At 42.1% G+C, this 14,436-nt stretch overlaps 1 protein-coding gene across 10 annotated transcripts in view; it reads right to left on the bottom strand.

Annotated features, from left to right (window-relative positions):
• syne1b (spectrin repeat containing, nuclear envelope 1b) overlaps positions 1-14,436 on the bottom strand; it is a 75,399-nt gene that overhangs the window by 33,622 nt on the left and 27,341 nt on the right. For 9 of the 10 annotated variants that reach the window (XM_013911721.1, XM_013911729.1, XM_013911728.1 and 6 more), the window contains 37 exons: positions 14,316-14,414; positions 14,014-14,201; positions 13,712-13,835; positions 13,452-13,618; positions 13,204-13,357; positions 11,674-12,299; positions 11,392-11,571; positions 11,095-11,245; positions 10,812-10,970; positions 10,364-10,546; positions 10,148-10,249; positions 9,839-10,042; positions 9,501-9,708; positions 9,234-9,346; positions 8,650-8,855; positions 8,418-8,567; positions 8,012-8,303; positions 7,722-7,894; positions 7,329-7,638; positions 7,006-7,170; positions 5,983-6,339; positions 5,764-5,900; positions 5,379-5,556; positions 5,111-5,293; positions 4,854-4,997; positions 4,205-4,360; positions 3,712-3,876; positions 3,442-3,614; positions 3,095-3,248; positions 2,821-2,964; positions 2,449-2,613; positions 2,025-2,342; positions 1,613-1,768; positions 1,263-1,433; positions 768-1,094; positions 497-649; positions 113-280 (listed from right to left, as the gene is read on the bottom strand). In XM_013911721.1, coding sequence (XP_013767175.1) covers positions 113-280; positions 497-649; positions 768-1,094; positions 1,263-1,433; positions 1,613-1,768; positions 2,025-2,342; positions 2,449-2,613; positions 2,821-2,964; positions 3,095-3,248; positions 3,442-3,614; positions 3,712-3,876; positions 4,205-4,360; positions 4,854-4,997; positions 5,111-5,293; positions 5,379-5,556; positions 5,764-5,900; positions 5,983-6,339; positions 7,006-7,170; positions 7,329-7,638; positions 7,722-7,894; positions 8,012-8,303; positions 8,418-8,567; positions 8,650-8,855; positions 9,234-9,346; positions 9,501-9,708; positions 9,839-10,042; positions 10,148-10,249; positions 10,364-10,546; positions 10,812-10,970; positions 11,095-11,245; positions 11,392-11,571; positions 11,674-12,299; positions 13,204-13,357; positions 13,452-13,618; positions 13,712-13,835; positions 14,014-14,201; positions 14,316-14,414 — 7,203 coding nt within the window. The remainder of the gene's footprint in view (positions 1-112; positions 281-496; positions 650-767; positions 1,095-1,262; positions 1,434-1,612; positions 1,769-2,024; positions 2,343-2,448; positions 2,614-2,820; positions 2,965-3,094; positions 3,249-3,441; positions 3,615-3,711; positions 3,877-4,204; positions 4,361-4,853; positions 4,998-5,110; positions 5,294-5,378; positions 5,557-5,763; positions 5,901-5,982; positions 6,340-7,005; positions 7,171-7,328; positions 7,639-7,721; positions 7,895-8,011; positions 8,304-8,417; positions 8,568-8,649; positions 8,856-9,233; positions 9,347-9,500; positions 9,709-9,838; positions 10,043-10,147; positions 10,250-10,363; positions 10,547-10,811; positions 10,971-11,094; positions 11,246-11,391; positions 11,572-11,673; positions 12,300-13,203; positions 13,358-13,451; positions 13,619-13,711; positions 13,836-14,013; positions 14,202-14,315; positions 14,415-14,436) is intronic. The other variant, XM_013911726.1, reaches the window with a different exon arrangement.

Below are 14,436 nucleotides of genomic sequence, written 5' to 3'. Positions count from 1 at the left end.
CACAAGAGCAAAGCTGTTGAATTAAGGAAAAGCAGAGCTAACTTTGGACTACTACTTTAAACTGTAACATCAATGCTTTGAAACTTTGAACAAGAAATATGAAGTTGATTACTTTGTGTCTGGCAAGCTGTTGAGTGGCCATCTCCATACTGCTGGTCTGCATGGAGTCTGAGGTCACCAGCCTACTGGACATCTGCAGAAGCCACTTCTCAGCTTCCTGCAGCTCACTGTTGTAATCCTCATGTTCTTTCACCCACTCCACAAGGTTCTGGACCTGAGCCTGAAACACAAAAAAACCCCATTTCTGTGTATTTTTTTTAAATTACGCCTGAAAAAGTATAGGCTTTGGACCAAAGTTTGACTTTTTTAATGTTTGCTCATATATTATAATAAAAATAGCACAAGCAATGATTAAAATGTAGGATATTGGACTTATTTCACACCCTTCATTCCAAGTTATATTAGTTATATCTAAGTAGGAAACAGTTAAAAATACCTTAGCAGCCAGGCACAGATCCTGATAATCAGCCTGCAACCTTCTCATGTTTTCGCTGATAGTTGGATCGTTTACTGTATCAAGCAGCGCCTCTCCTTTCTCAGTGACAGATTTCACTGCTGACTCATGAGACTGGACTGTCTGCTGGATGGTCTGTGTGCATAACAAGGAAGAAACATATTGCATGTAAATCAAGCAGTTGTCTCTTTCTCTTTCAAGTTCATTCTCTCACTGGTGCAAAGCTAAAAAGGATTTAGCGGTATGAAGTTACCTTGTACTTTGCCAGCTGAGCCTTCTTCTGGTAAAGTTCAGCTTTAGGCTCTACATTTGATGCTAAAAGGTTCTTGGTCTCCATCACCCACTGGGCCTGGGCCTTGTACTTATCCATAAAGTCTTTGGAGAGGGAGATGCACTTCTCAAGGGAGCTATGCTCTGTGCGCAGAGCTGCCATAAGTTCCTCAAGCTGGAAGAGTCGTGTGCCCACCTCCTCTTTGAGCTGCTCAGCTTCAGGCTCTTCCAAGAATGCCATTGCTCGCTCTGTCTTCTCCCTCATTGCCTTTAAGTAAATGTGACCCTGCTCCATGTCAGCCTGAAGAGCCTGAAATGACATGGGCTAGCATGAGTGATCGATGTCTCTATTGTGACATAATACTTCCAGCGTAAACAGGCTTTAGAAAAAAACAAATTCATTTCTGTATTAGGTCTAATCCTGTGAACGTCTTTATATATAGTATAAGCAGAAGAGATGCTATTTAATAAACTATACCTCTAGTTTCTTCATCTTTCTCTCCATGGCAAAGCGGTCCACTATATCAACACTTATAGCCACAGTGCTGAAGTTATTCTGAGCTGTGCTGAGCCAGTCTGAGAAGGTCGTGAAAACACACTGTGCCTCTTCGATGCAAGACACCTCTTCCTGGAGCTGTTTGATAGTCTCCTGCAAAGTAAAAAAAAGAAGTAAACATAACAAAGAAAAAGTTAAAGAGGAGGCAAAAGCTTAGGGTAACTTAAACTAATCAAATCTTATGATTATCAGTCTAAACATAAATTCACAATGTCAATAAAGGCATAGTAATATTTGCAGTTCCAGTGACGTTGTGTTCAAAATCACGTTACCAGTAAATGCAGAAGCAGGGCGTGGTAGCGGGCTGTGATCTGGGTGGCTCTGGTACTGATCCTGCTGCTAATATGTGTCTCATCAAGAACCTGCTGAGCCAAAAGACTCAGGCCCTCCATTTCTTCTTGATAAACCAGCACTTCCTCCTGCCAGCTCTAATTAAAGAAGCATGCTATTAATGTCAGGACCAGACTTGGATAATTCGATTTTATTATATTCATTACTTGACTGCAGAGCAAATTAATTTCTTCAACATTCAGCCATGAAAACTAGAAAACCTAAATGACCTGATAGAGGAGACAATGAGTGACACAATAATATGAGCAACTAATTATTTACAAATAACACTGCAGATCTGTACAACTCAGAAAAGATTGTCACAAGTCTACCTTTTGTGTATACTACACTAACCTTTATGAGCTGAAGCTGAGCATCTTTAGTGGCACGGTCAGATCGCCGATGACTACGCAGTTGTGCTTTGGTCTCCATGCCCTTTAGCCAGCTGTCAAGACGCTGGAACTTCTGCTCCATCTGCCGAAGTTTGGCTAGAGCACTGTTGAGCTGGGCTCGGGTGTCTGATAGCCGGGCCTGGTAAAGCCGCCACTCCTGCTGAAGCGTCTCTAGAGCTCTGTCTTCTAGCTGAGGCAAGCCCCAGGGAATGACCAGCTCTCGACTCACCAGTAGAGTGTTTAGTAAAGCCTGGCCCTCTGTGCAGTGAAGCTGTAGTTCCTGTAATTGTATAAACGCTTGCTTTCACATAATATACTCCATGCTAGTGTTTTCTAACCATTTAATCCTTATTGAGTGATAATTTCCACAGTAATAATTGCTGGACCTGTAGCTTTTGGAGAGTCTCTTCCAGCATATCAACATCACCCTCCAGCTGGGTGTAGCAGCCAAGCTTCTCTTGTTCCTGTTCTAGCCACTCTTCAAATGCATGAAGGCCCCGTTGATACTCTTGGTGGGCTTTCACCAGCTCCTCAGCTTTGCCAACAGCCCTCTGAAGAAGTGGAGAGCGATAAAAATTCAGCGTGAGCTATTATTTTTCTTAAATTAACCCACAGATGAGTCTCACTTGTAGTTTTTTATTAAAAAAAGCATTCTTTTGCAGACATCTTTAGGTTGATTTTTTTTGTATCAAGCTGTAACACTGAAACTGAAATTCTGCATACAATTCTAGCACTGGTCAAATGTGTTGAGTTATTACCATTGCATTGTCTTTGACAGTGTTATAGCGCTCCTGCAGATCTTGGAGTTCCAGCTGAGTGACATAGTTCTCAGTGATGCTGGCACTCTTTGCTGTTATGGTGTCCAGTAGGGTGTTATGGGTGAGCACTTCCTCATACAGTAACTGAAACCCCAAAATTAACAATCCACTGAAAAAATATGCTTGTAAGACTATTAGAGCATAAGGTTAACACAATAAATTGTATATTTAGCACACAGTATGTAGTAGTTGTAATAGTAGAAGATTTCAGTGCCTTAGCTTTGCTCAGATTTGCAGTTTTATCTCTCATCTCTGGGCACTGTTTATCAGCAGGATCGAGACTCTCCTCAACACGCTCAATCCAAGCAACAAACTGGCGTACATCTTCCTGGTAACTGGTCCACTGAGACAGGGAGCCCTCCAATTGACTATCAATTTTAAAGATTAATATACCGTGAGACAGTGTTTGATGCAACAGCGGTAATACGACATGAAAAAACTGAAAATACAGATGCAGCCTCAAAGTAAATCATTTACACTCTCCATGGAAATACATTTACTAAAGAATGCACTATAAAGCAACCAAACAGTACTTGCTGTTACTTTTGGTAATGCACAAACCTTTTGCATTGAATAGAAGCAGAGAGCAGAGCATCCCAAGAATCTTTTAGCTCCTGTATTTGTTTTTGAACTGCAGGCACTCCCTCAGCTGAGGTGTTCCTCTGAACTGATTCTCCTCTTGTGATCAGCATCTTCAGCTGAATTTCCTTCTCCTGACGTGCAGTTAGCAAAGCCTGGTGCAAAATCCACCCATGTGCATTTATTAAAATCCTATACTGGTATTAAACATGGTATGTTTTACTTCTGAAAAACAATAGTGACTTGGTATACCTCCAGCTTGATCATCCTGCTGTCAAGAACATTTTTGTCAGCTGTGGGAGCACAGTAAGTCTGCAACATATGGCTGGTGTCAACCACCCAGTTCTGCAGCTCTTTTAAACCTTGGGAGAAAAGCTGGTGCTCAGTGACTATCCGATCAATTCGTGATGCCTTCTCCTGCAGAACCATAAGGCACACACAACCAGCAAGTTACCAGACAGATGGAATCCACAGCCGCTTCACACTTTCAAACTTCAAAGTGCACATGCAGATTTAGATATCTTGCAAAGATACATTTAAATTAGTTTGTATAACCTCATTTAAAAGATCTGCAATAACAAAACAAAGGAATCAGTGTTTAGTTAGGTAAGTTAGTACCATCACAGTTATGATCTGTAAAACATTATTAAGTCAGAGCTCTGTCCAGTCTAGTTCCTCTGTCTTCTCTCCACGCCTACCCCAGAAATACCCCAGTGCTCAAGCAGTTTGGTAAGCATTACTTTACCTTTGTCAGGCTGGTTAAAGCTAGGTACTGAGCAGAGAGCTGTGACACACGGTGCACAAAACCCTTGCCGGCAGCATGTTCGTCCCACAACAGCTTGGCCTTCTCTTTCAGCCTGCTCAGCTGAACCTCTTGAGAGGCTAACTCCTCAAGCACAGACTGGAAAAGCACAAGCAGGTTATCAAAGACACATGCAAGCTGGCGCACAGATATATAAGACAGTTAAATTCAGACAAACAACAAGGAGTTAGAGATGGGAACATGACAAAAAGGAAAGCGAAAGAGATATCGTGCCAGCGCTAGTCTCAATAAAGCTCTTGGTCATGACATGCAGTCGAGCCCTCAGAAAATAGTCAGTGGACAAGTTTAAATAATGAAAAATGTTATAAAAGGTCTTTTCATAGGTTAAATATATTAACTCATATTAAGGACACTGTTAAAAAGACATATGAGTAGCAAAGGAGCAGAAAGTATTTGCAGTTAGCATAAGCTCTTGGCAGTGCATCTAAAGTGAAGAGCAGCAATGCTTTAACTCTGTAACTTAGCTGGAATGGAGAGCTTCTGTCTATGGAAGTTAGGTTCACACTTAAACTGAGTGGCATAATTGGCCTTTATGTGTGTTCCAAGTCTGGTTGATTTTGAACATTAGTACCTGTAGCTTGTGAAGCTCCAACTTCTTGGCTGTGAGATCATGAAGTCTTGTGCTGCTCTCCTGTACAGCCAGCTCTGTGGCGTTTAGGAAGTCCTGAACAGGTTCTGCACTCGCCTCAAAGTCCTTCATCTGTGACACAAGATTCTGAAACACACAGGTAGATTGATGCATCACTTGGCATAAATCTGATTTCTACACTGATGGTTTTAGGGAATAAGATGCCCCCAGTTAATGACAAGGGGTGTTTGAATGCTCACTTGCAGACATGTCTCTCTGTTGTGCAGACTGGACATCATGTTTTTCCAGTCCTCTCTGGCAGTGTTCATTTTAGCCCGAACTGCATCAACTTTATCTTTAGCTGTGACACTACAGACAAGCTCACCGTTCACAACCACAGCATTCAGCTTTGACTGACCTTGCTCCCTATCACTTAGAAACTCCTGTTAAGGAAAAAAGGAGATGAGAAGATCAATTATTAGGCTGAAATATTTGATATAGATGCTAGGTCTTTCGTTAGTTCTATACCTGAATTTTCTGAAAGCTAGACGAGGCCTCACTGAGATTTTGAGGTGCATCAAAGCACTTCGCCGTGTTGATCTTAGCATTAACCAACCACTGTTGGAACTCTCTGAAGGCGGAGCGGAAACCTTGTTCCAGCAGCTTCTCTTTGCCCTGGCACTCCCTGGAGGCTTGGAGACTCAGACTAGAAACAAATCGTGACGAATTTAAGAATTTCTTTCTGTTAATGTCATTATTTCCAGTCAAATCTGAAATTGTTGATTGTATTTTCTTATTTTCTGTTATAACTTTCTTGATCAATCATTTTTAAATACATGGAAAAATGTATCACACAGTATAGTGTATAAAATAATGGTCTACATTGGAATAAAACATCATTACTTTTACTTACCTATTGTATTCCTTGATGAGAGCAGACACTCTCTCCGACTGTGTTCCCATTTCTCTGGAGAATCGGCACAGATCGTTTAGTTTAGTCTTCAGACTATCAGACATGGGCTCAGCTTTGACAAGTTCCTCCAAAGTGTCCTAAATGGAAAACAAATATGAAGTTATGGACCGTCAATTAATATTAACTTATCATTGGAACCAAACTAAAGCCAAGACTTGCCTTTGCTATCTGCCAGCCCTTAACAGCTTCTTCTCCGTCATTTTTTCTCTCTGCTTGGGTCAGCCTTAGTCGCCAGTCCTGCAGCTGTCGGTTGAAGTCCTGCAGGTCCTGCTCCAGCTGTGCTGACAGGCTGTTGAACTCTTGTTCAGAGCTTGCGATCTGTGAGAGTGTGGTCTCTAGACTTGCGCGTGTCTGTAGTGCTGCCCGCTCCCACTGTTCCCATGATGACAACAGGGCTGCTTCCTCTCGCTCTATAGTCTCATATCCCCCCGATCCGGTGTAGTCTCTTGCCATTGCTCCGCATCTTTGAACCCGGTTCAGCCTCTCTCTGCCTCGCTGCTTAGAGTCAAGCAACTCCTGGAAAGATCCAAAGGAATGGCAAACAAATTAAATGCAAATTTCTACTAATTAAATCTGTAAACAGCAGCAAACTGTGCCCCCGCTGGATATAGCGAGAAGATATCTGTCAACTGAGAAACCTGTAAACTCAGTAGTTAATGTAGCCCGCTTTTAATATTTGTTTTCAGGATAAATCCATGCGCTCAGCGAACCAGTTGTTTGCTCAGTCACACTCATGGTCTGACAAATTAAACAGTGTATTAATTCCTTCCATCTGATTCTAATTTTAAATATTTTCTTCTGCCTGTAGGACCTTTTTATCAGTTTGACAATCCCACTCCATATTTTAGACACTTTTATAAATAAATATAAAATAACAATTTCTTAGGTTTTAAATGGCACAGCTGACTGGGTAACTTAATTATACTGAGCTCTTGACTGTGGCCAAAATCATAAAATTATTGCTACCTCTGGCACAAAAAACTGGGATTCATGTCCAGCCCTTATTTGACGCTAAGAAGCATGGAGGAAGAACATCTTGATTCCTTATGGTTGTCTCCCTAGTGCTTACTTGGGGAAGTTTTCAGGCTGGAATATGAGACGTGCATCACAGTGGAAAAACTAAATAACCTCAAATACTTTTTGCCTTAAATATAAGCAATTATGATTATTAAGCTTCCTCACCTGCACTTTGGAGAGCTTTCTTTTAATGCAAACTGAGTCTCCTGACAGGTCAGACCAGCGCTGGAGTTCCTCTTTTGCTGAAATTAGCCAGTCGTTGAAGTCTCTCACAGCATCAAGATATTGCTCATGCTCAGACACGATGTTTTGCATGGACTGTACTTTACCCTTTGAGGGAAAAAAGACAATGAAAACACTGTCAGTTATGAATGAGTCAGCTTCCTGGATCCAGACTCTGTTTAGCTGTCCCGTTTTCCTGTACTGATGATCAATGATTCAGTAATTATTTGTAAGCACCATTTAGCCTATGCCTGAAGTTAAATCACCTTGACAACAGCCGAGATATCAGCAAAGTGTGCATTGAGCTCTGCCCTTGACTCTGGTCCAAAAATCTGATCACCAGTTTTTTCATGCAACTCCACCGCTTTGTCTGTTAGGCGTGACAGGACTGCTGCATGAGTGTCCACGTCAGCCTGGATGGCTCTGAGGCGCTCAAGTAAAGCCGACTTCTCTTTGAGGCCTGGCTGCTGAGGCAGAGTCATCCCCACCTCTTGCTCCACTGACTCCATCCACTGCTGCAGCTGGCTTTTATTTTCCTGATAGCTGGTCCACTGAGCCACTGTCCACTCCAGACGACTATAGAAAAATGACAAAATTTCATCACGTAATGTAGATAATGTAACTTTTATCAGATGCCGTGTAGAGGACATGTTTCCTACCTGTGACAACTCATAGATGTCATTAACATATTAGCCCAGGCATCCTTCAGGCTCTGGAGCTGCAGACAAATAGCTTCTTGCCCTTCCATTCTGTTGTGCTTTAGAACCTGTTCACCTTTTCCTACTGTCATGTTGAGCTTCACCTCACCTTCACCCTTCATTAGCAGGATATCCTGAACATATGAGAAAACAGTAAGGAAGATCTATGAGATCGCTTATGCACTTCAAAATGTGTCCAGACAACACTGTGAACCAAATAACTGCATTTCTGGTACACATTATTTACTGACCTGTACAAGGCCTAGTCTTTTTTCCAGAGTCTCTTTATTTCCTACTGTGCTGTTGAGTGAAGCCAGGCGCTCCTGGACACCATTGAGCCAGGTCCAGGTAGCCTGCAGTGTCTCTTCAAAGGCCTGTTGCTCTTGCAAAGTGAGCTGGCAACTGCGCAGCCTCTCTCTCACACGCCTCAGCAAGGTCTGGTGTTGTGATTGAAGCTGAGCAGAAACTCTTGTCTCACTTCCATCACCTCGCCCACCTTCATTAAGTGCCTGCCCCTCTTGACAGAGACGCTCAAATGAATCCCTGCATGTAGGAAGGTAGGATGTTTAATTGCTTTGAATCTTTTGGGCACATTCAGAAACAGTGATAATGCACTAAGCAGTCTTTCCTTGGCAAATAAACGTGTATAGTTAGCACCTTTCTTTGAGCACTTCCTGCTGGTATTCCTCCACTTGTTCCAGGACAGCCTTTTCAGGACCACGTTGCTGGGCTTCAAGCAGATCGGTGGTCATTTTCTTTTCCATGTGTTCCAACCACCATCTGAGCTTCTTAAGGCGACCCTCAAATCTACAAGGAAATCAAAATGCCTCGCTTATAAATGGTGGGCTTACAAAGGGCTTTACAGATGCAGTTCAGCAGAGGTGCTCACCCTTTCATAAGAGATGCACTGTCTTCCAGGATCTGTTGGTTCTGTCTGCACTGCTCCACAAAGCTGTCCCAGTCCTGCTGGATGGATGAAAGATGCTGCTGGACCTGCCCAGCGCTGGCTTTGGGAAGATGAAGTAGGAGCTTCTCTCCTTCCTCACAGACCTGAGTCAGACGTACCTCACCCTCCTCCACACGATCCATGGCGCCCTGATAGATAATCCACATCACTTTTAGTTTCGAACTCCTTCACATGTGAATCATACCATCACACAAGCAGCCTCCAGAGCCAGAGGAAAGACATTATGCTTTTAACCACAGATACTGCACATACAACCCCTTCCTGTGGATGCTACATCATTTAAATGATCAAGTAAAACATCATTGTAACATCCTCTAAAAACACTTCTTTGGCTGTTAGTCAATGCCAAAACTTATGAATACAAGTGGCAATTTTGTATTTGATCACATCTTGAATCAGTGACACCTACTTATGATTTTTACCTATTCAAAACCTTTAAAGTCTTCACTATTACTATATATTGAAAGATTAAAGATTATTTACTGTAGTGGTAGTAGTCACTGTACCTTCAGTTTCTGCAGTTTGCGTTCCACAATTTGAGTGTCTCCTGATCGGTCAGAGCATTCTTTCACTATCTCCCTCTGCTCTGAAAGCCAGCGATGAAACTCCTGAACTAGGTCTGAGGAATTGGGGGTAAAGAGAATTAACATCAGGTGTAGACTTAGACAGAATGAAATCTAAACAATTAATAAAATAATAAAAGTTTACACCGAGCATGGATTCCCATTAAAACGCAGTATAGCTGTACATTTTTATCCAGCCAGCCTTCTTACCATTGAACTGCTGCTGAAGACCGTTCTGCAGTGAGGCAAGTGTCCTTGCAGAAAGCTGGTTTGCAGACTCATAAGTCTTGATAAGATCAGTGAGAGCTGAACCCAAACCAGCCAGCTCCTCAGATGGATATTTTCTGCACAATGTGTTGAGGCTTTCTCTGGTGGAGTCAATACTCCCTTGCTGATTTTGCAGCTCCTTCTGGAGATCCTAAAAAACATGTTAAAAATGTAGTTTTGATTATCACTGTAACTTCTCAAATTTATAGAAACACGTTGCATTCACCATCAATTTTTTTGTAAGGGCTATAATTTTAAATTGCTTATTATTTAGACTGTACCTTCACTCTGCATATGTCCTCAGGATCTGATCCAGTTGGAGAAGAAACTAGAGAATCTTCCATACTTTTTAGCCATGCAGACATCTGTGAGATGTAGTCTTCAAGCTGTTTCCGTTGGGAACTGAAGTCCATTAGATTTCCCTTAGCCTGCTCATGTAGCTTCTGGACAGTGCAGATCTTTTTGCGCAGGTCATTCTCCAACACCTAATACAATCACAGTATTTACTGAAGAAAGACCAGTTCATCTGCAGCGCTTGAGCTAATATTTGTTTGTTCAGACCCACCATAAACCAGAGTTGTATTTAGTACCTGTAGTTTAGCTGGAGTCTCTTGGTTTTGACTGCACTTCTTCAACTCTGCCACTTTACTTTGCAGGGCTTCAAGTCTCTGCTCCTTCTCGCCAAGTTCCACCTGTGGCGTTGTCGAATGAGAAAAGCATGTCACGCACAAGCTCACCTACAACAACCAAACCCAGGTAAAACAAATCCTTGCCAGTTTTCCAAGACATCATATATCTTACTGTACCTTCAACTCTGTAAGCCTTGCTGATATCTTCTGGCTGTTGTTTAGGTTGTTCAGGCTTTCATTTAGCTCAATCACACTTGTGCCAGTCCAGCTCTCAATATCATCATTGATTTTACGCACATCATCCCACAGGCCCAAACACTGGTTTAGTCGTTCAATGTTGTCATCTACCCTCTCAGACACCTGGGAAATGGAATACACTTTACCATTGTTGATTAAACTGGGTGGACAGTAAACCTTAATCCACAGTAGATTAAATTTATGCTCTGTTGTACATCTTACACAGAGTATAGCTTGCAAAGCTCTCTGTTAACACATAGACACAACACAGATAGAAGTCCAGTCTTTTTCTCCGATTTACAAAAAAAAACCCAAGTAGAGAACTTTATTGTTAACAACAAGGCATAACATTGATGCTTCAGAAATGAACTCTTAAAGTCAGGCTTACATCCAACCACTGGTCAACAAGTGTCTCCATATCCTTTTTCATCATTTGAGAGTCACACTCGGGGACCTTCTTTAGTTCAGTCACCAGCTGTTTTCCTTTGCTAGAAAACTGATCTAGTTCATGCTGCTTGGCAGCCAGATCCACCTTCACTGCTTCATGCTACAAATGAAGTAAAGACAGCAAAGTACTTAAGTAACACAATGTAGTCTTGAACCTCAATATAAGAAAAAGAATAGAAGCATAATTCCTAAAAGCGATTTATAGATATATATTTTGTTCCAACCTTGGTTAGTGACCTCCTAGTTTCCTCGTGGTCCTTCAGAACAGAGCTTATCTCAAGCAAAGGTTCAGCACTCTCAATAGTGCTGCTGAGGGAGGCTTTCAGGATTTGGTATTCTCTCATAAGCTCAGTAAGGACACTGCACTGCTCCTGTCTGTCAAACGGAAATGAGTTCGTTTCATTTTAACTGTAAATTAACTGGAAAATACAGTAAATTGAAGAAAAATGTGTTTAAAGACACTCAAACACACTTAAAAACATGTTAGAATGAAGGAATCCCCATTGCTTTTACTTCTGTACCTCTCTGCAATGAGCCTCTTGGTGTCTTCCCATGTAGTCTCTAGCAAGCTGATTTCCCTCAGTACCTCTCCAGCCAACTCTGCATCCCTCTGAGCCAGCTGGTTGCCTTTGTCCCTCAGCCACTGCTCCTCATGCTGGTGTGACTGGAGCTCATCCTCTAGCTGATTAAAGAACCGAAGTCTGACACACAGGGGGATAATATGTATAGTTATTGACTATGTTCAGTTGTCAATTTCACCACTTCACATTTGAATTACATCAGATATTGCTGGAATACTTTACCGTTGCTGTAAGCCATGCAGGCTGGGCTCTTTAAGGCTCTGACGGTCTGCTTTTTCTTCAATATCTTCCACGGCTTTCAGAAGCTGCTCTTTCCGCTGTCTAAATGAAGTCCACAGAGCCCCCAGGGCTTCTGCTTCACTCTGCTTAGTACCAAGCAAGTTCCTCACTGCATCCAGCTCAACACTAAGTGAATCCGCCAGCATGCGACATGACTTAGGAGAACCCTCATCAGCACCAATGTGAAGATGACTTTTGCATAGACTGCTGTCCAGACTGATGGCTAGAGTCTCGAGCTGACTAATGTCTGGGACAATAGTTGTCAGCTCTTGCTGCAGCTCCTCCACTCTTCCACGGTCCCAGCTCCCAGCACTTTCAACAGTCTGTCTCAGACCCCGCAAAACTCCAGTCACCACACTGTGGGTCTGCAAAAAAGCCTCGAGCCTCTCCAGGCACTCCAACTGGAGCTCGGCTATATTGTGGGCCTCCATGTAGGGCTGCAGACAGCTGTCTGCTCTGCTACGTAGGAGCTGTGCATCACCAGGCTCACAGAACTGACAGAGCTTCTCGGTTTGCTGCTCCAAACTCTCTCTCACACTGGACTGCTTCTGCAGGGCCCCCTGCATCTCCTGTAAGATGCAAGTTTTAGAGAATCAGCTGTTGCTCTGAAAGCTCAATTCCTCTGCCTATTTCCTTTTATCTTGGAGAAAAACATGTTGGTTTTGTCAGTCATAGCCTTTAAAAAAAGGCCATTGAATGTTACATTCAGTTCAATTCATATTTAATTTAAATAGCACCAAATCACAACAACAGTCGCCTCAATGTGCTTTATATTGTATGGTAAAGACCCTACAATAATACAGAGAAAACAGAGAAAACTGTTTGGCGACAGTGGGAAGGCAAAACTCCCTTTTTAACAGGAAGAAACCTCCAGAAGAACCAGGCTCAAGGAGGGGTGGCCATCTGTTTCGGGGTTGGGGGTTTACATCTAAATTTAGCAAAATTTGGGTATTTTAGAGACTTGAATTCAACTTTTTCCATAATATGTCTGAAGTACATCTAAATAGTAAATTAAGGGGAAAAAAATCAGGTTAAATTTGGTTCAAAAGAAAAATTTTAATAGTGTTCAAGATTACACCTTGTATTTTTTTAAAATATTTGACTGATTTGATTTCCTTTTTTTTTAATATGTATGTGTGGTTGTGACTTTAAGATCAAATAGACATACAATGTCACCCTGCGCTACACAGAAAAGGTATGCATCTTATACTTCAATAAAGACAGATAGCAGCATCAATAGATGTTCAGTAAATGGAAAAGTTGGCATGGTGGTAAAATGGTCAGCAGTGTTGCCTCACAGCAAGAACAGCTTGAGTCCTTTTCTTTTGATTAACCAGAGTTAAGAGATAAAGTGATGTATTTTTGTGTCTTAAAGGGTGGCTTAACAATGTTTAGGTAAACCTGTCTTTTCAGCATGTCTTTGCCACGGGTGTATTAGGGATGCAAATGTAAGAAAAACATTTCAGTTCTTACCTTTACTTGTGTTGCAGCAGGTTGCAGTTTGCCGATATTGATTTGAGGAGATGAGTGAAGATTTGAGAGCATGTTCTCACTCCATTGGCAGAATTTAAGCAAGGCCTGGTCAAACTGCTCTACCAGTGAAAGGTGGCTCTGAAGCTCTGAGATTCTGGAGTAGAAAAAGGCTCCATGGTAACTCCACAATTTAGTTAGTGCAAGACAAGCTTTAAAATTTAATTTGCAGTCAGACTATTTCATTGTACCTTCGAGGGAGAACTTCATTTTGGACATGCAATCTCCTCTGCAGGGTTTCAAGCTCATCTTTCAGCTGACTAACTCTCTCTCCCTCTGCAGTGGGATACAATGATGTCCCCAAAGATGCCAGTTCAGCATGAGCCCTCTCAAGGGATTGAACCTCAGAGTGCAAGACCTGCAAGGAAAAAGTATTCATCCATGTTGTTACAATAATATATTATTAATTGAATTCTGTTTCATAGTTAAACTGTGTCTGTATAAATTGTACCTGCAAATCCTGTATCTCGCCGCGGAGCTTGGCTTTATCTGCTGACAGGAACGGACTTTCTGGTTTGGACGCAGATTCACTTCTCTCCAAGCAGGAAACAAAGTTTGAATGCTGCTTCTCATACCTGAAGGACATCAGAAACATTGGAATTGTAAGATTTATGTACAGAGTTGGGTGCACTTTGCTTCAAAGGGAGACACGGCTCTGTTTTGTCTATTGTCCATATCAAATGTAACTATCAGCATTTCTTAATTTTATCCTAAAGCTTTTAAAATTACTATGCTACATACAGTAATCCATACTTTTGCCAAAGGGAGAGCAGGTTTTCCAAAGTGCTCTGTTTGTCCTTTGCTTCCTGTACATGCTGGTCATAGGTGGTGTTTAGCTCTGTCACAGTCCGCTCTGCTTGCTCTTTGTCACTCAGTCGACGGGCGCCAGCCGACAGCGACAGCAAGGTTCCTTTCAGCCGTTCCAGACACTGACAGGCATCCTGGAGAATAATAACACATGGCAGTGACCAACAAAGCCTCAACCTGCACTCTAGTACCATTACTGGTATTTAAAGTTAACTCGCAAAATGAGCAATTGTAGAAAGAAATAATACCATGTGGTTTTGAAGGGCTTTGTAGGTCTCTGATGAGGAGGTGCAGGATTTGATAGGATGCTCCAGGTTTGTATACAGCTCACTAAGAGATGCTTGTACCTGACAGAAAATTAAGACCCGA

The sequence above is a fragment of the Pundamilia nyererei genome, unplaced genomic scaffold (assembly GCF_000239375.1).
Source record: "Pundamilia nyererei isolate P.nyererei 1_Seehausen unplaced genomic scaffold, PunNye1.0 scaffold00070, whole genome shotgun sequence".
Lineage (NCBI taxonomy): Eukaryota > Metazoa > Chordata > Actinopteri > Cichliformes > Cichlidae > Pundamilia > Pundamilia nyererei.
Note: the sequence above shows the minus strand (reverse complement) of the source record. Positions and strands in the feature narration are given on the sequence as shown.